Here is a 24,175-nt window from a genome sequence, read left to right as displayed (position 1 = left end):
TGTTTGCTAGAGCATTATGAAATACTCCTTCAGGCGTCGTACGCACGGGCGCATGATTACGGCTTACTTGTAGCCGCTGTAGGAAGGCACTCTTATGATGCGTTCAGGTCAGAGTTGTACCTGCATATCTACATCAATTTTGCTCAATTTGTGAAACAATTTGTTGTCAGAAAGCAGGTGCATTTGATGTTAGTAAGTGCAGAGGCCCTGTATCACAAAGTAAGGCAGATATACAGTTACACCTTCCTCTAGTACAGAGGAATTTAAATACAAGGTCTGCTTAATGAATTCCCACCTCATCAAAAGGTCCAGTAATTGCATTTGTGCACTTCTGTATTGAAAATGTTTGATATTACAGATATTCTGCTGAGGTCTTGACATCACGACTTCATCTGGTTCAGTTTTGTGGTTCTTCCCTCCATGTTTTTGGGATAGTTTTGCTTAAAATGAGCATGTTATAGTGGCATTTTGTATTCCCACTCTTCATTGTGGACACTGTTTCATTGTAAATCAATCACAGTAATGGTCTTGTACTTTCCTCGGGTAAAACGAACATGTATTTCTCAGTCCAATCATCCTTAAATGCATGTTTTTCACTGTCAACCTTTCATTTCTTTGTATTGACTAGTTTTGAACATTTTACTTTATTATCCTTAGCTCCTACATTCAACAACAACCATGCTAACTGTGGCGACTATGGACGACGGTGATGTGATAATGATATGTCACTTAAAAGTGGTCCACTTTGGAGAAAATTGGCCTCATTTTTCAAATCAGCCTGTATGTCTTATCAAACCGCTCTGGAAGTTGACAGCTTGTTATCAAACCGTTTGCTAATACGTAACAGGCTTTTCCCGGGCCTTATAGATGTTCTTAATCCCATTCATAACATCTCTTGTCATGTAAGATATCAAATCATAACTCAAACAGAGAAAAGTAATCCTTTCCGGAGAAGATCTGTGCGGAATAAGGAAGCTTTATCATTCCAACAATTCAACTGGCAATTTAGCCGTAGCCCCTGATTACAACACTGCAGACTTTTGATGGGGACGTGTCAACATTTGTAGGCTATAAATGATGATCCGATAATGAAAAATTATTGATAATAATGATATTCTTGGCTTTGTTCTGCTTGAAGAGCTGCATGTCACATTGGTACATTTACCAGAACAAACTCTCGCTAACTGAGCTCAGCCTTCACACTGAATTCCTAAAATTATTCCAGTCATGCAAGTTTGCTGCATTTGGACAATCACTACCGCCACTCCAAAACTCACACTTACACACATGCACATATACACACACACACACACACACACACACATAACATCCGTGAAAGCCTCTATTCAACAGATTAAGGCTCATTTGAATTAGAGGAGCTGCTATTGTGTGCCAACTAGGGCCAGTTTGGTGGGATGCTTGAATTTTCTCAAAAAAAACAAAAACAAAAAACAGATTTTTTTGTAGAGTAAAGTGACAGTACACACAAGTTTTATGACTAGCATTGATGATTCCCTTCTTCTATCCTGCTGGTACCAAAATATCTGTCTAATATTCAAAAACTTATTATCTTAAAACCACATTTAGCTTCTTTTTTCACCTTTTCTCTCTTTACTAAAACAAAGATGGCAACCGGAAACGACTCCTTATCTCCTTCCCTGTCTTACACAAGAAAAATATGAACGCACTATTAGATAAATGAGCCTGTTGCTAAAATATTTTAGCAGCCGATGCACGATGTGAGATGTGAGATGAGCAAAGAGTAACAATACTTTGGTTGCCATCTCAGTCTGGTTGAAGGAATAAAATCACAACTTCTTCATGTTCTGGCTGGAAGAGTCTTTAAGGATTTCAGATGTTTTTTTGTCATGGAGAAACAGAATATTCTGTGGTTCCAGGATCTAATAATGGGATGATTTGCTATCCTTATATGTTTTATATCATTGTGAATTGAATATCTTTTGGTTTTGGTGACTATTGCTGACATTTTTTAGACTAAATATTTAATCCTACAGTAACCAACAGATTAACTGGCCATTGAAGCAGACATAAACTGAAACCATGGATGCACAGAATCACAATATAACTGTACATAGATGAGCTTTAAACGTATAAATGATAGATATGATAACGTGGAAGGTCATAATCTGGGTGTACAAAACAAACACAAAGCATCTTGCATATATCAGAGAGTGAATACATAGCCTAACCACGAAAACTGCCCCCCTACGAGGCTGCTGACGCCTGTCAACCTGTGAACGCAGCACAGCCTGCTTCACATATTTGACAACTTCCTGAAGTCCGTGTTATCATAACTTCGCTGCGACGCCTAGCTCCGGGTTAGCTACGTGGCTCCTTATTCATTCTGGTCGGTGTACCGGACGACCTGCCGTGCTGACACTGTTTAACAGAAGGTCCATTTTGTAAACCACATCACTCAGTCACCCACCCACCTACACACACACACACACATACATACACAGGGTATGGGAATGTAAAGGTTTATGGTATCGAGGGGGGTAAACTGTTGAGGCGAACACAGACGTTGGGAAGAACACAGCGTTTCAGCCGAATAACAACCTCTGCCTCCTCACTGCAGCAACCAAACTAACACTGGAAGTATTTCTGCCGGATACCGTCACCCTCACCACACGGCGAGACAACCGACAAAACAGCGGATAGCCGAGAAGACATCGCCGCTCCTCTGAGCCGAGCCGAGCCACCCGCGGCCGAGCTTCCCTTACCTGTATCGGAGGGATGCCGCCCGGACCATCCACTGTGTCGGGCGAGTTGTCGAATACTCGGTCCCTGTATAAAGACCACAGCCCAACGTTTGGGAGGAATAGAAGAGCCGCTATGAGCAACCCGGCGAACTGCAGGAGCCTCTTCTCTTTCCGCCTCATCTCTCCGGGTGAAAGCGTGTGAAGCAGCAGCGGCGGCGGTGGAAACTAGCGAGTCCCGAGCCCTCGCTTTGCCGAGCGGAGACAACTTTCACTCTGACTGGGGGGACGGACGGACACCGGCGCTGTGACGCTCAACGGCTGCGAGCTCCGCCGCTAGAGGGAGCGAACCACTTCGCTACCAGACAGAGCGGGGGCGGGGAGGTGGGGGGAGGTTCAGCCAACACAAGACTTGTGTTTTTGGAAAGGATGTTTTAAATGGAATGTAATGACTCTGTAAAATCTGTTGAGTTCCCCTTATGCAATAGCAGCCAGACGATTACACAGTAAAAATAGCAAAACAGTCAGAGCAGAGCGGAACTAAATTATCACCTAAACTCACAGGCCTACATGTCCTGCTGACAACTTCTGCTGCCTTCAAATGCACCTCGGAAATAAGACAAACACTGTTTTATATTGGCAAAACCACCTGTATAGTAACTCAACCCTGAAAATAAAGACAACATACATGTAGTTTAACATGCCAGCATGCACATAAAATCATTATGTTAATAGTTTTAAAATACTTGGAGATATTGTCTTAAATATTAATTAAGACTGGCATTTCCCTTAGGGAGCTGAGATTATACAATAATATAATATTGTAAATCTTAATTCATATTTATAAAATAATGTCTTGTGTTCGGCTGACAGCTTCTGCTGCCTTCAAATGCACCTTGAAAATTACATAAACGCTGTTTTATATGGGCAACCCCACCTGTGTCCATCCAGTACATCTGCCTTGAAAACATGACAAACTGACTTTTAACTTACCAGCATGCATATGAAAATTTCCATTTTTGTTTTAAACTTGAGACTGAGATTATCTTAAAAATGTAAGGTAAAAACTGCAGTGCCTACTGTCAGATCTTATTGGATGAACTTTCCTATCACTGGTAGTCTTATTTTTGCACTGAAAGGCAGACTCCATTAATGGTCCTGTGTACAATGAGTGGATAGAGGGTTTGGATGGTTTAAATGGAATGTAACGACTCTGTAAAAACTTCTGAGTTCCCTTTATTTAATAACAGCCAGCCAATTAAACAGTAAAATGGGAAAAGAGTCAAAGAGAAACTAAAGTATCACCAAAAGTTTTGTCTGACTGACAACTTCTGCTGCCTTCAAATGCACCTCGGAAATAAATAAACGCTGTTTTATATTGGTAAAAACACCTGTAGGCTTATATCCCATAAATTCACCCTGAAAAAATGACAAAATACATTCAGTGTCACATGCTAGCATGCACATGAAAATCACTAGATGTTTTTTGTTTTTTTTTAATTAAATTTGAGACCAAGATTATCATAAACATTTAAGGTAACTTGCAGCACCTGCAGTCAGATCTTTCTGGATGGACTTTCCTGCCACTGTTAGACTTACGTTTGCACCAAAACTGTTCATAAATATGACATTTTATTTTTTGTACTTTCTATTTAGGGTGTGGGGCAAACTATATGGATGGATTAAAGTCACTTTTTCATGTCATAAAACCTCCCTCACCAACACTTAGTGGCCAAACTCCAACAGGCGGCTGCTATGAATGAATGGGGCAACAATTTGGGGAGACAAAAAAAAAAGTGCCAATGGATATGGCAATGATCCATGTACTGTACTGGACAGTCAGTCATCTATGAATGTTGAAATGTGACCTAATGTGTATGGATGACAAATTAAATGAAGAAAAAAAAGATGTTTCCATTCCAACAAGTCCTCCAAATTAAACAACAAAACTTCAGAACCCTCTCTGTCTGTTATGGAGAAAGCAGAAAGCTCTCTGATTAAGGGTAAATCAGCATTGCCATGGTCACCAAGGTCAGAGGAGGCTTTCCTAGACAACACAAATAGGTGGAATGTGAAGCCAGAATGTGTTGACAGTGACCTGAACTAACACGGGTAAAACGCAGTGCCTTGTTTAGAAACTAGTGAACCAATTAGACTAATTTTTCATATTGTAGGCTGATCTACTTAGGTCAGACCTTCAGGGGGCAGAACGGAAAGAGACAGCATCTGAATTGCAGATGACTTCGATGTTCGCTATTTCAGTTCTCCACTTGGCCAAGTACTACGATAAACATTTTCAGCTTTAAGATATCAAAGGCTCGTGTGCGCTTTTCTCCACTGAGGTGCTGACCATCGCTCAAAATATCCACAACACCTGTAATGTCACTTTAGGAAGTCGCTGTCACTACTTTAACCCCAGTCTGCGCTGTCTGAACTGCACTTTGTCTGTCAGAGAAACAAAAGATGTATTTTTAGTTTGAAAAACAATATAAACATAGTGTTATGCAGTTGTATATTATTGAATCATAATGTTTACTCTTTATGACTTGGTTAGGGTTAAGAAATGATTACTATTTGGGTTAAAATTGCTACGTTATTATGGTTAAAGAAGCTCCTTCGTCATGGTTACAATAATAACCACTTGGACGTATGGTCATGGTTCACAAGAAACCATTGTTGATAGAACAGAAAATGAACGATGATATCCTGTATTAAAGTCTGACGTTTTGTGTACCCATCCATCCATGCTGACCTCCTCTCTCTGTGGACTTTGTAACTCTATAACAACATCACACTACTTCCTACTTTGCTCCTAAAAAAGGAAAAGAGTCATAATTCCTACAACCACTTTGTCATTTGAATGTAAATATATGTTGATTTTGGACATTTTCTGAAATGGGGGATTACAGTCATGCAGGGCTCACTCAGTGGTTTTATGAGTATAAAAATGTTGTGAATCATATGTTATGATCTTCTTATTCAGCCTTGTTGAACACCATTGGGATATTGTGGAGTAATATGTCTGACAGAGTTCTCTCCATCGCCATCATTCAAACACTAAATGAGAAAATATATTTTGGAAGAATGGTGTTCATCCCTCCAGTGGAGTTACACTGCTCTAAAAGTCCATGGTGGTGTTCTTACACCTCACTAAGACATGTTTATATAATTTGTCACCCATCTGCTGGCTTCACCCAGTAAGTAATTATATACTGAAAAAGCATGTGGGCATATGGACACAAGCTTGGTTGTAGGATTTGTAAACCTGGTCAAAATCTCAGGAATCTCAAGGCATATTGTGGTTGTCTATGGACATCTCTGTAAAATATTTTGATTTTTACTATATTTCATTCAGAAAAGCATGTTCTTGGTTAGTGAATGGAACTCAGCCTCTTAAATATGTTGTTTCGTGTTGCTTTTCTCTTTATCTTTCAGCTGTCTTTAAAATCTTCCGCCTGAAGTCTTCCTGAATCAGTTTGTGAAGTGGATTGCAAAAGTCTTTAACGCTTAAGCTGAGCTTCACTTTACATTTCAATGTGAATGCATGATGACAGATGCTGACAGTCATGTGTTTGCCACTCAGAGGGGGAATAACTGATGTGACTTCTGCATGCACTGCTGTCACATGAAAAAACACTCCAAACAGCACAGAACTAACCTGTATATCTGTTGTGGACTGGCTGTGAGCATGTGTGAACGTATAAATGATTCCTTCTTGGGTGGACAAAAAATTTTGAATCAAGGGATGACAGAAGAAGCGCTGAACGGTTAACTGTATTTTGATTTATATCACGATTTGAAAGAGTGCGATATTCAAATAGCAAAGGCATACATTACCTACATTTTACTTACAACGGTGTATTAGCAAGCTGTGTGAGGTCAAAGGTTTTGGCAAAAGTTGGTTTCACCAGCGACAAAGACGACAGCAAATTTACTCAGCTGCAGCTAATTAGCATTGACTCTGTGATTTGACCAAACAAAAAACAAACTCTCTCATTTTCTGGTTCATATGTTCTCTGCATGCTGATGTTTATATAGTTTACACCCTATCCTGCGGTTCAGGAGCAAGGTCATTAAAACTACACCTCTTAACACCTACTTCATGTAAGGGATGATACCTCACATGATGTATGTTATAAGGCAGAAAAAAACCTAACAACAACAATGCCAGTGTTTCTTTTTCGAATGGATCCCACACATCAGAGTCGTCAGGAGGGCAATACTGCAAGACACACTCACTCCATTGATTTGATGCATCTCTATCAACTACGGTATGTTTGAAGACAACATACGTTTCATGATATCTGCTTTTTTTCCACACAGTTCTTTTTTTTTGTTTTCACATGAAGTCTGGAAATCGTACACACTGACATGTATTTAATTTGATTTCCTACAACATCCCTCCTGGCATACAGCATAATTACCACTTTTATCATACTGTAGGCAACTCAAAGCACATTGTTATGGTGATGAACACACACACACACAAAAAAAGTATTTTAGCAGCCTAATCCCGACTACCATGTGAAGCTCAGTGTCTGATGTCAAAGTCATGTGCTTTGTACGCCCCAAAATCCAGTCAGCTGACCTAGACAAAAATAAATAAATTTTTCCAGTTGACATAATCCTCATCACATTCAGTGAAGCACATGTATTTTGTGGACGGTTTTGGATTAATGAACACTATGGGTGAGTTGCAAGTGGAGACAATTTAGGTCAAATGAATATAAAAGAGGAAGAAGCACATCAATTGTAAATGAAGTTGGGAAGACTACAGGATATAACACATCACTGTTTGTACAACTTTTGTGGACATCCTGGAAATTAACATGAATTTTTATGTTGTTTACTGAACAGCACAGAATGAGAACAAGGTAAAAGAAATTCCAGTTCACATTTTATTCTGATGCCCCGGTCTATGCCTGCTGACTTTCTTTTCGTTTAGTGTTTGTTGCATCAGTATTATACCCGCTGCCTTCTAGCTCCACACCACTACCGCCTCTATGTCTCCGCACGCCACCTGCAGAGTTATGGATTTAAAAAGTGCTTGGCAGAAATCAATGCGAGTCGAAACAGAGTGTGGCTGACACAACAAAAGGCATCGAATGCATGAGCAGAAATGAAAATGTGAAAAATAACTTGTTCTGAGAGCTTTTAGAAAGAAAAAAAAAAACAAACAGAGAAAATGCTGGTAGAAAAACCTCGAGCACACAGTCTGAAACATAGATCATACCTGTAATGTGGAAAGATCAGTGAAGGCAGCATGAAGTAGACAAAGCATTTTCTATTTGTATATGAGAATCATAGGTAATGCTTGTGATCTGCTGGTAGAAATGTATCTGACATCTTTTTTTACAAAAAAAAAGTTCAGTTACCTTGTTAAAAATCTTTAAAATTACATCTACTCCTTCTCCCTCAATGAAAAATTCATAATCTATGAATATGCAAATGCAAAGTGTTCATTTCAAAAGTTTAACTTCTGGACACAAGATGTCTCCTACTTGACTGAAAAGTCCATTCTCAGTGTTTGTGAACTGGGGGCTTCAAGTTTCCACAGCACATCTGTGTAAGTTGTATACTGGCCCTCGATTGCCTCCAAGCTAGGTGTGATGTCACAAATCATGCTTGTAGATACGTGTGTTAAACTCAGATTTTCAGTGAGCACGGAGAAACTCTTCTCCTTCAGCAGAATGCAGAGACAAACTCTGCACATACATCATTCTGCAACGTGAAGGTCAAAAAGAAGAAAAACACATTCTTGAGTGAAAGGGGGGACTTTCATATTGCTGAGGTTACCATCAGCAGATATTGCACAGCAACATTGTAAATAGTTTGTCACGTTTTTGCAACTTGACAAATGCGTCTATTATCAGCATTTTGTCATTATGTGGAGAGGAAATGTATCTGCTGTTTTAGTAGTAAATAAATGTAGATTTGCTGAGTGATTAACAGGTAGTTTACATTACTGCTAAACAATGGAAAATGTCTCAAATGACAGCTGTTGGGCAGCTACAACCTGAAGCAACACTTGAAATATGCAATCAAAAACTTTGTACTAATACCTTTATGTTTAATTATAGTGCCATAGTATTTGATTGGAGTGGGTCTTTAAGTCGCTACCACACAAATTGCAAACTGCTAAACATCAGCAACCACTTAGAGAGAAAGAGAGAAAAAACAGGTAAGTAATAGCTCAGCTCTGCTAATGAGAAACAACACGAGATGTTAAAAGGATACAACCTCACATTTTTTTTTGTGTTGATATGTCTCTTACTGGCACATAACCCCAGGTCTCCACTCTGGAAATGTGTTGTAATTGCATTAGATTATACATGAAAACATCTTTCCACAAATCGAGGGCTTTTATTTACTTGACCCGGGCAATACAGTCAGAGCATTGTCTGCTGAAGTGGATTGATGCTTGCTAATTGTTTATCAGAACAGATTCGATGCCAGAGTGAACACAACTAATGGGATTCAGCACACAACAGTCAATCATTGGTCCGCCACTGGGGGAATAAAAGCATGCCTACAGGATACTCTGCTTTGACGCTGTGCAAATTACCTTGATTTCTTTCTGACCTCTTTCAAATCCTCACTGAGCCTGTGACACGAGCAGCAGGAGTTATAGAGTGAACGGCTGCTCGATCAACGCAAATCCCCGCCACATTCAGAGGTTGCAGGGTTCATCCATAATTCATGCGGGAAGACACCGAACAGATTGAATTGTCACAACTCAGGCTGGTAGAGGTGAGGAGAACGAGAGAGGAATGAGCTGTTCTCTCGCTATGTGAGCGTCCTGAGCAGGAATAAAAGAGCAGGATTAGTGCAGAGAGCAATTTCAACACATCCCTGGCTCGTGTCCACTCTGTTAATGTGGCTAATCTTTGTCAACAATGACCCTGCTACATGTCTGCATGACAAACACAAGTATTAATGCATTCCAAGAGCTACAACTGTCTGGTTTATGATACTATGATTAGGGAAGGAGTCCATTAGAATTGAGTGAGATTATGAATACAGGAGTTTAAGATAAAAAAAAAAAACAAACAAAGAAAAAAAGAGCATTTATATTACTTGGTCAGGATAGAAAATGTAGTACTTGGAGATCTTGGGGCTGGTTTGGGCATCACATTAATTCAAAATACCAGGGACCAAGTGTATGCATTATGCATAAAAATAATGCACGTTGGATATGGGGTGGGTATATTTCAAAACTTAAGTAAATGAATAAATTATGAAATGAATTTAGAATAACAAAGACTAAAATCAATAATGCCACCTAGATTTGTTTGTGGAGTCCCTTTAAAATGGGGAAAAGAGCAGCTAAAGCCGAAATTGTAGTTTCCGCATTTGCGAGGTGACATAAATTTTGTCATCAGAGGGTGTGTGCGTAGGCTCTGTGCGGACTCGCGCAAACCTGTCTGCACCAGTCCACGCGGTCACAACACTGTTATGTTCCTGTAGACGGTGATCTACTGTGCATGTGTGGAACGCGTCCTCCAAGTGGACCCCAGACAGCAGTATAAACAAACTACCCATCTGTGGTGTCTGCAGCTGTCCGTGTACATGTCCACTCGGGAGTATTAATGAAGCTTAAGACCACACAGAATGTGAGCAGGTTGAAAATACTTACTACAAAATGTTTTTTTTTAAAAAAATAATTTAATAAAACAATGAAATATGGTTAAAATAATTAAAGATTCCCCAAGACACGTTTTAATAAGTATATAAAATACTCTATTTTAAATAATAATTTGTGTCCAGTATGGTTTTTCCACAAAAAAAGTTCAATTATCTCATTAAAATCCTTAAAATTACATATCCTCCTTCTCCCTCATTAAAAATCTATAAATATGCAAATAAGTTTCATTTCAAAAGTTTAACTGCTGGACACAAGATGCCTCCTACTTCACTGTGAAGTCTATTCTCAGTATTGTGAACTGGAGGCTTCAGGTTTCCACAGCACACTCATATAAGTTGAATACTGGACCAGGATTGGCTTTCATTGTGATGTCACAAATCCTGCTCATAGGCCCACCCCTTAAAATGGGATTTTCCACTTTCAGCAGATGAGAGTGGAAAACTGTAGGAACAAGAAGAAAAACATATTTTTTGAGTGGAGGGGGACTTTAAAATAGCTAAGAGTGGAGCTACTGAAGTAAAAGTTATAAAAAGAAGGAGAGAGGGAGTCTAAAACACCAAGTACCAGGTAAGGGAATACTTCAATGACTTAACTTAAAATGTCCAACACTGCACACCTCTTGCGTCCACCTGGCTGGTTTCACCTGTTAGCTGACTATCTGGCTTGCTTGTGCTCGTTGAAGGTGGAGGGATTTTTACGTGCTCCTGCTTCAATCTCGCCCCCATCTGTCCCACTCTGTCTGATGGTCATTTTGGGGGGAACAGCGTCACTTCACGGAGCCTGGGGAACACTGCCCAGCCTGCGGTTCCTCTACCGCAAGACTAACAAACAAAGCTAAACTATTAACCAGCAAAAGATAATAACTCAAAATACATGCAAATAATACAGTACAATACAGTACAATACAGTACCATTGTCATCAACATGCTCATTGTGTCACTCGTCACAAGCAAAACTTTCCAGCCACCTGTCAAACATAAATGTTTCATATTTTCAGTCATCAGGCATCATAACGGCAAAACAGTTGGTAACAGCTGAATCTTGAAATTCAATAATCTGAACAAAGTTCCAAAAAATAAATAAATTAACAAACTAGTGAGATCCCAGATTCTCTAAAATGAATGAAATAGTTGAAACTGCGCTGGGTTTTTATACCAAAATGCTGTGTAAAAATGTGGGGACACCGTTTACTGCAGTTCAGGGTCCTCTGGAGGTGAAGACTACTCAACATATTATTATGCTAATGGAAAGCCTTTGTTCTGTTTTAAAAGAAAATAAAAAGAATGAGAAAAAAATGATTTTCTGGAAATATTATTTGAAGTTCTTGACCGTCATAGAGCTTTCCAGTTTTCATGTGACTTTTACAGTCCTCAGCATCTGTTCATAATCCCATTACACTCCTGCGGCTATCCCTGAAGGCTTGTACTTGGTATGCGGAAAGACTGTGAGACTGTGAGTGTGTGAGTGTGTGTGTGCATGAACCTCCATTATTCAGACTCCCAGATGCTGTTCACCTGCCCATTAAGCCCATATGATCCTATAAACACTGATACACGTGAAATGCCAATCTGACTAATGGAAGTTCTGCTCACTATGAGTGGCTGAACATGTGTTACATGTTTCATTTTGATCTCTGGTGAGGACTCTGCTTTCTCCTGCCGTGAAACCAATCAATGTTAGCTCCATGATTGACAGCTGCACTGCAGTAAAACGCAAAGTGTGTTACTCACAGAGCATGTTAAGTATGTTCCTGAAGGACCATCCACTGAGGTCAACTTTACTGTTTTGATTCACTCTCGGTGCTCTCATAGTGTCGTTTTCGCCCGCAGCAGGCAGCTGTTTTAAGAGAAAAGGCTTTGAAAACTGATTTTACACCACCTGCTCAGCACCAAACAGCAAACAGACACAGTTAGCTGTAGACTAGCTGGTGAACATAGTGGAACATTTAGCAGCTTAAGATATTTCCTTCAGGAGTTGGTATAGAACAAAAACAGAGCTAAAAGAGAGTGACTTACATTCACCAGGTGGACAGAAATACGATTCCAAATTATTGATAACTGCTGGAAGTGGAAATAAGCAACATTTTGCTAACAGCTGCAACATATCAGCTTTAAAGGTGATGATATGTCAGTGTTGTGTTCACAACTTGTTTCTGCTGCCCTCAAGTGGCAGTGAAAAGGTAAAGGTACACTATATAGGATTTTCCTAGAAGTGTGCGAAGGTGTATTTATCTGCAGAGACCCTGCCCCCTGCCTCTGTTTTCTTATTTTCTTGTTATTTTGCTGTGTTCGTGACGTTTCTAGGCATCAGCCTTTGGGCAGTGGGTGTGTAGCCCCCAGCCGATCACAGCGTGCAGAGTGTGAGGTCGGGACTCGTAGCGTAGCGACGAGGTTACATTGCTGTCTCTGTCTCTCTCCTCTGCTCCGCTCTGCTCCATTCTGCTCTCTGTGTCATGGATATATGAAGGGCTGCAGGTCTGTGTGTCTATATGACCGCGGGGCGGAGCTGAGCCACACGCACACAGAGCAGAGAGGCCAGAGCGGACAGGATGAGGCTCTGCATTCACAGAAAATCCTGCAATGCTGCACCTTCCTGCGGAGGTGTGCGGAGGTGTGCGGAGGTGTGGGCGTGTTTATTTGTGCTTTAGAACATAACCGCCGTGAAACAATCAGAAAATAACATTTTATTATCTGATTCACAGCTTTGTTCTCACCAGCGCTGCTTGCTCTCTTCATTCACTCTCTAGCTTGCTCAACCACCGCTGCTCTCTCTCTTGCTCTGCTCTCAGCTCGCTCTGGTCGAGCCGGCGTAGAGGTGCCAACTTTGAATGCTGTTTGTTTACAAACACCAACCGACAAATCCTGCATAGTATACCTTTAATGGAGGTTCAAGTCTTTAGTTTGATTTCTTACCTTCCAATCACCTGTTAGTTTCAGTTCATGATGGGCTGCATTTATGGGCTATATATGATATATTATATATGAACAGTATATTGGAAAATGAAAACTAGAAGATAAACACTAAGCAGACATAAATATTGTAGGAAAAAAGTTGGTGGGAATTTGCTCATCTCTTCATTTAAAAGGTTAAAATCACAGATGATGGATTGTCCTTGAATACATCAACATGGACTCTGCAGTATCACAAGAGGATAAAGTCACACCAGTGAAAAATAAAGGAAACTAAATGTTTCTAAAACAACTTTTATGTCCCTGAACTTTGGTTTTCACATTGTACTGAAATGAACCAAATCCAATGGCTGTCTGGAAGGAAGATCAATCTGAAAATCAAGCTGAAATTAAAACGGTTTGTATTAAAATAAGGTGTGTCTTTATCTAACTCTAAATGAAATACAAAGAAAATACATAGCTTTTCAAGTTGGGGAACTATGAACATACAGATATTAAGTCACAGAAGACTGATTGGATGCTCAAAGACAGTTTGTTCTTCCTTGCTGTATAGTTGCAAATAACGCCTGTGGTCTTCAGTCAGACATTTTAAACCTCCCACATGCTCTTGCCTGCAGCCACCTGTTCATTAAGCCCATATAATCTGCTAGATATTGATTCAATAAAAAGACCACAGTAGAAGTGCCTGATTAGATTGGAACATCTGCTCCATATGGCCGGCTTGGCATGTGCACTGTCCTCAGCCCGCACAGTCAAACGGTAACACAGCAGTTGCCAGTGAAGGTGGCAATGCAGATTTACTGGTGGCATCTGGAGAACCTGTTATTTGATGGCTTGATTCAGTGTGATCTGTGTTGGGGTTTATGGGCTGGAGAGCTCTGGAGAAATTACAGTTTGATAAGACTTTTGAGTGCATTTGTCAAATATATCGATGTAGTAACAAAAATGAATCCATCTGAGTTTCATCACCGTTCTGTCAATTTCTTGAAAAAAGAAGCAGCTGTTTACTCAAACAGGAATTCTGTTTTTTAAAGGAACAGCCCAACATTTTGGAAATTGTTTGCCATCCTAACCAAAGTCAGATGAGAGTGAGATATCACTATTGAGACATCATATTCATTCTGTACGTTCACAGCTGGAGTTATTGGTTGATATTGATCTTCACATCTGATGCTGAGTTTGATGACAAAATAAAAACATTTTTGAAATAATTCAGTGTTCCTTTAAACAGGAAGCCAGAAATAAGAGTGTGAAGATCAGCGGGTGGGGTGAGTCTATACAACAACACAACTCTTTTGATGATAAATGTTGATGATGTACAAGTACCAGGACATACTACTACCACCACTACTACTACTACTACTGCTACTACTAATGACTATATTTAAATAACACCTTTCAATAGAAATTATGATATCATAACATATCCTGACCCTTCATCATTTTTGACCCAGCTCAAGTATCCCTGTATAATTAGTCCCTATACCAAGTTTTGAACCACAGATGTATTTTGCATCCATAGTTAATAATTAATAAATGGGTGACCCATCCCTCATTAAAGGCCCAGTCAAATGGAAGTTAGAGCGTCTTTAGATTCTGTACTGTGAAGTATTTCCCAGTGAAACGGTATATTTGAGCAGTGTACAGTTACAAGAGGGATTTAAATCAAATCCTTTGCATTTGATTGGACCGCTATAAAAATGGGCGGGTTTTTCAGATTTAAGTACCATATGGAGCTGCAGAGAGAAACGGAGCTACAGAGGACTGTCGGCTCCACACACACCTCCTCACCTGTTGTTAGAGCAGGAGGAGGATGAGGGAGAGATGAATAAATCAGACCTCAGCCACATTGTTTTGGAAATGAAAACAGAACTATTACTATGAATTATTGAAAGTGAAGAATGCAACATTTTTGAGCGGTAGGTCTCATTATAACCATTAAAACCATCAATCAACACTGCGTGCAAACTGCTCTCCTTTTCTGTCAGTTGTACAGAATCAATTCTGCATTGAGTGTATCTGTCATAAAACAAAACAAAAAACTGGTTTGCAAATTTCAAACAAACAAAAAACATCTCTTTTACAGTCCTTTTTGTTGTGCAGAAGCTGAGTCTCCATCTCTTTTGTCCCCTTGTGGAGTTGACCGTGAGGCTGCAGAAGGATCAAAGCAAAGTAAGAAGAGAAGTCACAAGGGCCTTTCCTCCATTTCCTCCATGTTGTCCTCTTCTACTACTTTCTCTTCAACTCACTATTTTTCATCTTGGAATTACATATCCACCAAAACACTTCAAATCAGTGAAATAGGGGCTCAGATACTTTTTATAGACCTATGAAAGCTGCCCTACACTACAGGGAGGACTATGTTGTGGTGCCACTGTGTTGGTTGCCTGGGAACTGATGGGTTTTTATAGGCTTGTTTGTAGGTGCAGATGCCCACCTGGGTGGGAACACTGGCAAATGTAGCAATTTAGTGGGAACAAGGACAGTTCTGATGACAGTGTCAAGGTCCCCGTTGAACTGCCAATCTATAGTTTCACTTTTTCAAGATTCCACATAACCACTCTTTACCTTGATTACCTTGATTTCTGGCGACTTTAAAATCTTTTTGAATAAATGCATGTCAAATTTGACCCAGAACACCCTCTATGTGCAAAATTTATAGCAGTTGCACAAAAATAAATAATTTTGAAATATTTCTATTTTTGTATATTCTGGGCCACTTTAGGAAAAGTCATGAAATTTCAGTGTTTTTATTACTCTCAAATGTCAAAAAGGTCAATTTTGACATGAACAATAAACGTAAAACACACTCAATAAATCTGTGATTAACCTGTAATATATTAACTGTAACCATTAACTGGTGTTCTACATGCAAATAGCTGCTGACGTCTGACATGCAGGACTTTTATGAATTGTATATTTACAAACTGCACATTCAGTGTCTCACCTAAACATCTGAACATCTGATGTCACATTATCGTTCTTAAATAATGATGGATAAAGAGAAGTTGGAGGACATATTCTTTTTTTCTTAGCATTAAGTGATATCTGTGGCCTCTTGGTGAGAAGAACTCCACAGACACGAGCCCTGACATATTTGTTCTTAAAAAGTGGTTATGTCTAACATGTTCCACCTGAATGTAAACCTGATAATCACCTTCCTTCCTCACCTTCCAACTGGTGACTAACTTTGTCGGTCTGCCGTTTCATGCTGGGCAGGTAGTGTACAGAGGGTTTATCAGAGCTTGTTTGGTAAAAACAGCTGCCTGCTGCTGCTGGAAATGAGGTTGATGAGTGTGCTGAGCCCAGACGAAGCAGTGAATGTGCCGTAAAACCAAAACAATGAGATAAAGGACACTAAAAAGCTCCAGAGCAGCAGAGTCGGTGATGATTCTCTGTGGGCTCATCACTATACAAGCGACCCCTTTCATATTACAGTGTTTGACTCATTAACATGAAAAAAAAAATGTTGAAGCTGAGATTAAGTAAACAGAATCTAAATGGGTTTCAAAAGGAAGGATTTTGCTACATACTGTAGTACATCATTATTAACACACATTATCAACAATATTGGTTTTCAGTCTCCTGAGATGCCCTCCTAAATCAAAGAGAAAACAGAAGGGAAGCCTTCACATCACTGAGAATATTATTACCCTCGAGCCAGATTGATAAATATTACATCACTAATGACTGTATATAAATAGGATGAGCAAGAACTTAAAGGACTAGTGTGTAGGATTTAGTGGCATCTAGTGGTGAGGTTGCACATTGCAACCAACTGAATACCCCTCCCCTCCCCCCTTCCAGGCATGTAGGTGAACCTGTGGCCATGAAACTTGTGAAAAATGTGAAAGGCCCTCTCTAGAGCGAGTGTTTGGTTTGTCTGTTCTGGGCTACAAACATGATGATGCAACATGGTGGGCTTTGTGGAATATATTATTAGGTAACTACAACACAATAATTCTTATTTTCAGGTGATTATACACTAATTGAAACATACTTATGAATATTATATTCCATTTCTGCCAAGTCTCTTCCACTAGATGCCATTACATTCTACACACTGCACCTTTAAACAAACACTGAACTATAAATTCAACGTAAATGAAATGCAAACACAGTCATTTGCTGTTTCCTGTCAGTAGCTGAGCTGTTTGATTTAACAGCTTGCATTCTCTGTGCACTTTGGCTCTCTGGTGACATTTTATGCACGGCATTTCCAGCTGCAAAGGCTCCGCGGCATTCAGGCAGTTTCCAGGCATAATATTGATGCTTGCTGTTTTGTATTTTATATATAAATCAATACAGGGCCAATGTTTCGCCTTGAGTGATGAAACCCTGCGGAGCCAGCTGTGAGCGCATGATCGCTTCGTGTTGATTCACTACAACTCAAACTGTTCACCTGGCTGCTGGTGCATGTGTGAGAATAAAGTTATTCCATCTCAGCTTTCTTAGAAAACATATCATGCACATTTCCAGGTTTATATTTTTATTCTAGGGCTTTACTGGAATATCTTTGCATGATTTACAGTGTTAAAAAACTCCTTATTTATCTTATACTGGCTCTTTACACAGCCCCTCAGTTCAGCCTTCGTCTGAAAGAGGCTTATTTAGCTCCTGTCTCTTTAAGGCCCGCCTCCCAATGAGCCCACACTGTTCTGATTGGCCAGCTTGTTCCTCATCCGGCTCCAGAGGCTATGTAAACAAACAGTGGTAGTAGAATTTCACTTCTTCTCGTTCTTTACTCCAAATATAAACTTCTCAAACACATCCGTATGTGTACAAGCCTGAATCCAAAAATATGAGAGTGGACACCATGAATGAATGTTTTCACATTCATCTGCTGGAGAGGGAGCTTCTCTGTGCTCACTTTAAATCTGAATTTACGGTGTGTACGTGTTTTTGTGACATCGCAACTAGTTTGGAGCCAATCAAGGGCCAGCATGTAACTTACACACTCCAGTGCACATACACTGAGAATAGACTTTACAGTGAAGTAGAAGACATCTTGTGTCCAGCAGTTAAACCTTTAAATTCATAGATTCTGTATTTTTCAATCAGGGAAAAGAAGTATATGTAGTGTTTAAGGATTTTTAACAAGTTCAGACACAATTTATAATTGAAAGCAAATGATTTTTATGTCTTTAATCATGTCTGGAGGGCATGAATATTTTCTATTGTACGTTTCTTTTTCACAAAGGAAAACTACTTCCATGGATGATGTTTTGAAATACAGTTAGATTGTGTGCTGTGGTTACTACCCGGCCTTGATTCATATCTATGCAGCTGATTATCAATGCTGGAAAGAGTGTTACATTGTGTGCGTGTGGGTGTGTTTGTTTGACTTTCTCTGCTGAGTCCGGAGGGCACCAACACGTCAAGGACACAGGGCTTGTTGGCATAGAAGGAAAAGGTGAGGCTGAGAGGCTGTGGGTCCTTATCTTCTCGTCAGTGAAGTTGTCATGGTCATCGATAGAATCCTGCCATAGCCGCAACCTCGGAGAGTCGATTAACATCGTTCTCTTGTTTTCCTTTCTCCCTCCATCTTTTCACTAAAGTTCAAACTACAGAATTTATATGTAATGTATTTTTATACCTGGCCTGTCTGAAAGCTAAGAGAGAGAGAGAGAGTGTGCACATAGTAATGGTTAAAGGGCGATGAGTTTGTTGCACTGTATTTACAGTCAGATCTGGCTGGACCTGACCAGTAATCGTGCTTATCAGCTATAAAATTGTGAAATATATATGGAACAACATAAGATGTAAAAGGTAAAATGTGTCAAATGTGTTTCAAAATGACTTCTAAGGTGTTTTTTTTTTTTTGAGCTGAGCTTGATGAAAGATACAAAAGTTTTTCACATCAGTTGAGAAAAGCAGAAATTTGAAATGAAATGAAAGACACAAAAGTTTCAGATTATCATCAATTATTTTATTGTAGACAAAACAAAACTTTATTATTTCCACAATTTCTTCAATAAGATGTGTTAGAAATCATACAAACATTAAATGTCATAGTCAAATATGTGTTCATGTGCTACTTGTCTTGATAATATATTATTTTTTAACATTCACCATACATATAAAACTTTTGATTTCTCTAGGATTTTCTCCTGTAAGTAATATGACATACATGAAATCAACTTCTAAACATTATGGATTGAAGACCTGCTGATTTATTTGCAAAATCTATAGTTAAGAGTTAACAGTTTTTTGTAAATGTATATGTGTTCTGTGTAATTTTTCCTTGTAATTTATCCATATCCTATCTAAGGATAGATGGTGTCGTTTGTTGTATAGATTGTAAAGTCCTACAGTATGAGGCATATTTTGGGATTTGTAAATAAAAGCGACTTGACTACTATTGATCTGATATTTGTACAGGGGGAACTTTGTGATCATCCATAACAGATGAGGATTCTGTTTAATTTCCTCATATTCCTCAATATTTAAGTAATCATTCTATAAAGAGATGACAGCAAGTTATGCCTCTGTAAATACAGGTGCATTCACGTTTTCACCTTTACCTCAGTAGTCTTTTGTTGTTGTTGAGGACTTCTGTCTGCCATTAATAAACTAGGTGCTGGAGAAGTTATACTCTTCTTCTTTTAAGTTAATGTTGCAAGGTGAAATTCCAACTTGATCTAACAAAGAACTCTGTGGTTCCTTCAAAACTGGCAGAAATAAAGAAGAAACCTTAAAATGAAATGTAATACAGTCCAATCTGAATAAGATTAGTCAGAATCAAAATTTTGATTTCTTACCAGAAAATGCCATTTCCTGCACAGTCCTGTATTTTAGGATCTCTATTGACATTAACTTTCCACTTTTACTTCAGCCGACTACATTTTAAGAGTAAAATAAACATCCAACAAAACAAACAAACAAAAAAATCATTCAGGGGCCTGTTTCGCAAATGTCATGTTGGAAATTGCAGCTTACATGTTCCAATTTGGTGAAACAGGCTTCAGGTTTGCAGTAGTTTCTCTAAATAAAGGTTAAAAGCATAATTCCACTTGATTTTTCACTTCCTATCAACAAAAATGATTACTTCAGATATGTATTGCTACAATGCTGACCCCCTGATTACCTTCTGCATTGATTTAATCTTAGTAGCTGTAGAGCAACAACACTTGACATGTAATTCCTAAAGGCTTCTCCTTGATTACTGTGGCTTGGAGTGCACCTCACTTGTGCATTGCTTTGGACAAAAGCGTTTGCCAAATGGCGAAATGTAAACGTACTCTAGTTGTATATCTCACATGTTGCATCTCCTTTGTACTTGTATTGATTGAGCTTTAAAGACAGAAAGTCTTGCTTTTTGATTAAATACCTCAAGTGGACATGAGAGTGCAGAGCCTTTCTTTCTTAAAGCAGCTATATATATATATATATATATATATTTTTCATAAGTGGCTCATAGTGATGAACCTTCAGAGAATTATCAGCGACTCTGCAGCTCCTTCCGGCTTCACGGAGCTTTATAACATGTTTCAGCTCATTGTTTAGCTGTCTGGCTGCAACTTTACTGTTTTGATTCACTCTCCGTGCTTCACAGAGTTGTTTGGCCACAGCAGGCAGCTGTTTTCAGAGAAAAAACTTGAAAAAGCCACTGTACACTACCTGCTCAGCACCAAACAACAAACAGACACAGTCAGTGACTAGCTGGTGAACATAGTGGAGCATTTAGCAGCTAAAGAGAGATATATTTCACTCAGGAGTTGGTAGAGAGCAAAAACAGAACTAAAAGAGAGTGAATATTGGACTTAAATTGACCAGGTGGACAGAAACACGACTCCCAATGAATGATAATGTTGCTCCATAACTGCTGGATGTGTAAATAAGCAACTGTTTGCTAACAAGCTCAACATATCAACTGAAAAGCTGCTGATATGTCAGTGTTGTGTTCACTAATTGCTCTTGCCTCCCCCGAGTGGGAAAAAATCCATTAATGCAGGTTTAATATAAAAAAAAACATAATAATGACAGATCATCTGTAATAACAGTGTTGCTAATGTAATACAGTAAAAGAAGCTAAAGGAATATTGCGACAGAAATATGATCTGTTATGTTTTATCTTATTTTCCTTTTAATTTGTTCCCTCTGTATCACAGCCAATTATTTCTCCCCTCGCTCTCCTCCTCCTGGTTGCTTCAATCCCGACGTGATTGTCGTTTTTAAATAACTTCTCTGAGAATGTTTGCTGCCCACAGCTTTTAAATTTCCTTCCTTTGTCACTTCTCGACTTTAATCGTCTCCCTCACTGATGCCGCTCAAACTCACTTTATCTAAATATTAATCCCATCATCATGGCCATCAGCACACTAATTAGGGAGCATGAATTTAGTGATTGAGACTATAATGACTCATTGAAAAAAAATGTTTGCATTTACAACTCACCATTTAGGGAATTCGATCATGCTGTTATTTCACTGGAAAAGTGGAAGCTAGCTGGCCAAGCAACCTTAGCCACTGGGCTTTTAGTTCATGTTATTTCATTGCCTGCTGATCTGTAACCTCCTGCATACTGAGTGTGATGTTTGTCTCGCATTATAGGATGGAGGGAGACTTGTTAGCGGTCCTTCTTTTATATGATAGCAAATAATCAGATTGTCAAGTTTTGTTACTGGTTAAAACATTTTCTCCAAGCAAACCTATATATTATCTTTTCAAAACACTTACATAGTTTGTGGTGTAATAAACTCTGCGGCTACACGAGTCGAGTCTGAAGACACACTGCATCAGGTGTTTTCACAGAGTGCAATCAGACATTTTTTTTGTTCAAGGGCACCATGACTGAAGGCTGCCTTTGTTTTATCTAAACAAGCAAACATTACTGATTGGATTCAATTAATCACTTAGTCTATAAAATGGCAGAAAATAGTGAAAAATATCCATCGCTTGTTCCTCACATTTGAGAAACTCCAACCTGAGAATGTTTAGGGTTTTTTTTCTGATAAATGGCTGAAATAATTACTTGTTTATCCAAATTGCTGATTAATTTTCTCCCCATTGACAAATTATGTCTGCACTAAACGAGTTATGATAAACAAATGACAGACCAGCTTTATCAAACCAAAACCAGGCCTTGATTGGCTTTGATACTGATATTGAAGGCTAGATCAGGAGTTTAACAACTTACACATCACGTACCTGACTTACCATGTAAAAACAGTTACATAAGAAGGCAGATGCATCTCTGTTGTTTGGTATGAACACTTCTCTACCCACAAACAGCCAATTCTAAACTACCTCACAATCAGCAGTAAGTGAGCGCCCCGTTAAGCGAGAGCTACACAAAACAATGTTAGATCTTTTCCCTCCTTTGTCTCTCCAGTCTAAAGCAGCACAGAGCTGCCAGGTTGGTAAACATGAGTGTGCTGTGCACGGTTTACTGATGAGACACTGCAGGATTTCTGGGTATAGTCGGTCAAGATTTTCCAGCAAAAATCTCTCAGTTCTCATTTGAAATTGCCAACATGTGAAGTAACTTTAAAGATGAATCTCCAGCTGGAGTGTGTGTTTCTGCTGTTCTCTCTGGTTTGTAAGTGTGTGTTTCTCTGCGAGATGGCGGCCAGGTGACTCCTGTGACTTGTTATCTTTGTCTCTGGTCAGAAAAGGATAATACAAGCTCTGTTAGAGACAGAATAGACTGCTTGCTAAACCTCCACACAAACCAAACAGGCTACACAGCTGGATGTGAATAAATTGCCAACCACACACACCTTTAATGAGACCAGAGGTGAGAACAAAACTGCAGGTTTCACATATTGTGGAATATTACTGTTAAGATAAAAGCAAAAACACCTGTTGTCTTCCCTGATGTCATGCTGATTTCTGTCAGCCACAATAAGCTCGGGTTACCGAGGAAAGTTGTTTTCTTTTATTCATCAGAGGAGCCAGCTCTCTGCTCCTGTCAGTGTTTTTGTTCTTTTATGAAACAGCAGGGGGTTGGAGGGGGACATATAGAAGGGGAGACACCACAGAGGAAAATCCTCTGACATGAAACAGGAGATCTTGTGTGCAGACTTCCTGGTCACCTTCAAAGGAATATGGGGAAGATTTTCTGGAATTTGCTGAGTAAAAATATGTTTGCTTTTTATATTTTACCTGTGGGAACTGCTGTGGTCTGCAGCTGTTTAAAGCCGTTGTTGTCACTCATATTTCCTCATCAGGACTGTGTAGCTTTGTACAGACTGATTTTGTTGCACCTGATTACCTGTTACAATTTACAGTTTCATTTAGCAGACGCTTTTATCCAAATCTGAGAGCTGATACAACAGAAGCAGGGATCTAGTCAGGAGAGAACAACGCGAGTAAGTGCCATAAAGCTTAGTTTGAGATAGGACATAGATGCCAACAGGCAGTGCACAGAAGCAATGCATAGAGAGCATAGATTACATAGAAGCAGATTTTTTTTTCTCTACCTTCAGCCCATCAAGTGCAGAGGTGTTCGCGAAAGAGCCAGGTCTTTAGTCTTTTCTTAAAGTTTTAGAGGGACTCTGCAGATCAAACAGAGTTTGGTAACTTGTTCCACCACCGGGGAACTACAGAGGAAAAGAGTCTAGCTAGCGACTTAGAGCCCTGTTGTGGTGGTTGGACCAGGCACCTTTCATTGGCAGAGTCAGCGGGTAGGTTCAGGTAGGTGGGAGCCGTTTTAGTTGCTGTTTTGTAAGTGAGTGTCAGGGTTCTGAATTTGATGCGGGCAGCAACTGGGAGCCAGTGGAGGGATATGAACAGCGGGGTGACATGTGCTGTTTTGGGCTGGTTGTAGACCAGCCGTGCCGCTGCGTTCTGAGGTTTTAATGTACATGCGGGGAGCCCTGCCAGTAAGGAGTTGCAGTAATCAATGCATGATATTATGAGAGCCTGTACCAGGAGTTGTGCTGCATGCTCAGACAGGT

At 39.5% G+C, this 24,175-nt stretch overlaps 1 protein-coding gene across 1 annotated transcript in view; it reads right to left on the bottom strand.

The window, feature by feature from the left end:
- The window catches only part of LOC122995258 (polypeptide N-acetylgalactosaminyltransferase 10-like), a 104,134-nt gene extending 99,553 nt beyond the window's left edge, over positions 1-4,581 (bottom strand). The window contains exon 1 of the mRNA XM_044370339.1: positions 2,745-4,581. Coding sequence (XP_044226274.1) covers positions 2,745-2,903 — 159 coding nt within the window. The 5' untranslated portion in view covers positions 2,904-4,581. The remainder of the gene's footprint in view (positions 1-2,744) is intronic.
- Between the last annotated feature and the right edge of the window lie 19,594 nt (positions 4,582-24,175).

This window comes from Thunnus albacares, chromosome 13, assembly GCF_914725855.1.
Source record: "Thunnus albacares chromosome 13, fThuAlb1.1, whole genome shotgun sequence".
NCBI lineage: Eukaryota > Metazoa > Chordata > Actinopteri > Scombriformes > Scombridae > Thunnus > Thunnus albacares.
The sequence above is the reverse complement of the archived record's forward strand: the minus strand, read 5'-3'. Positions and strand labels throughout refer to the sequence as shown.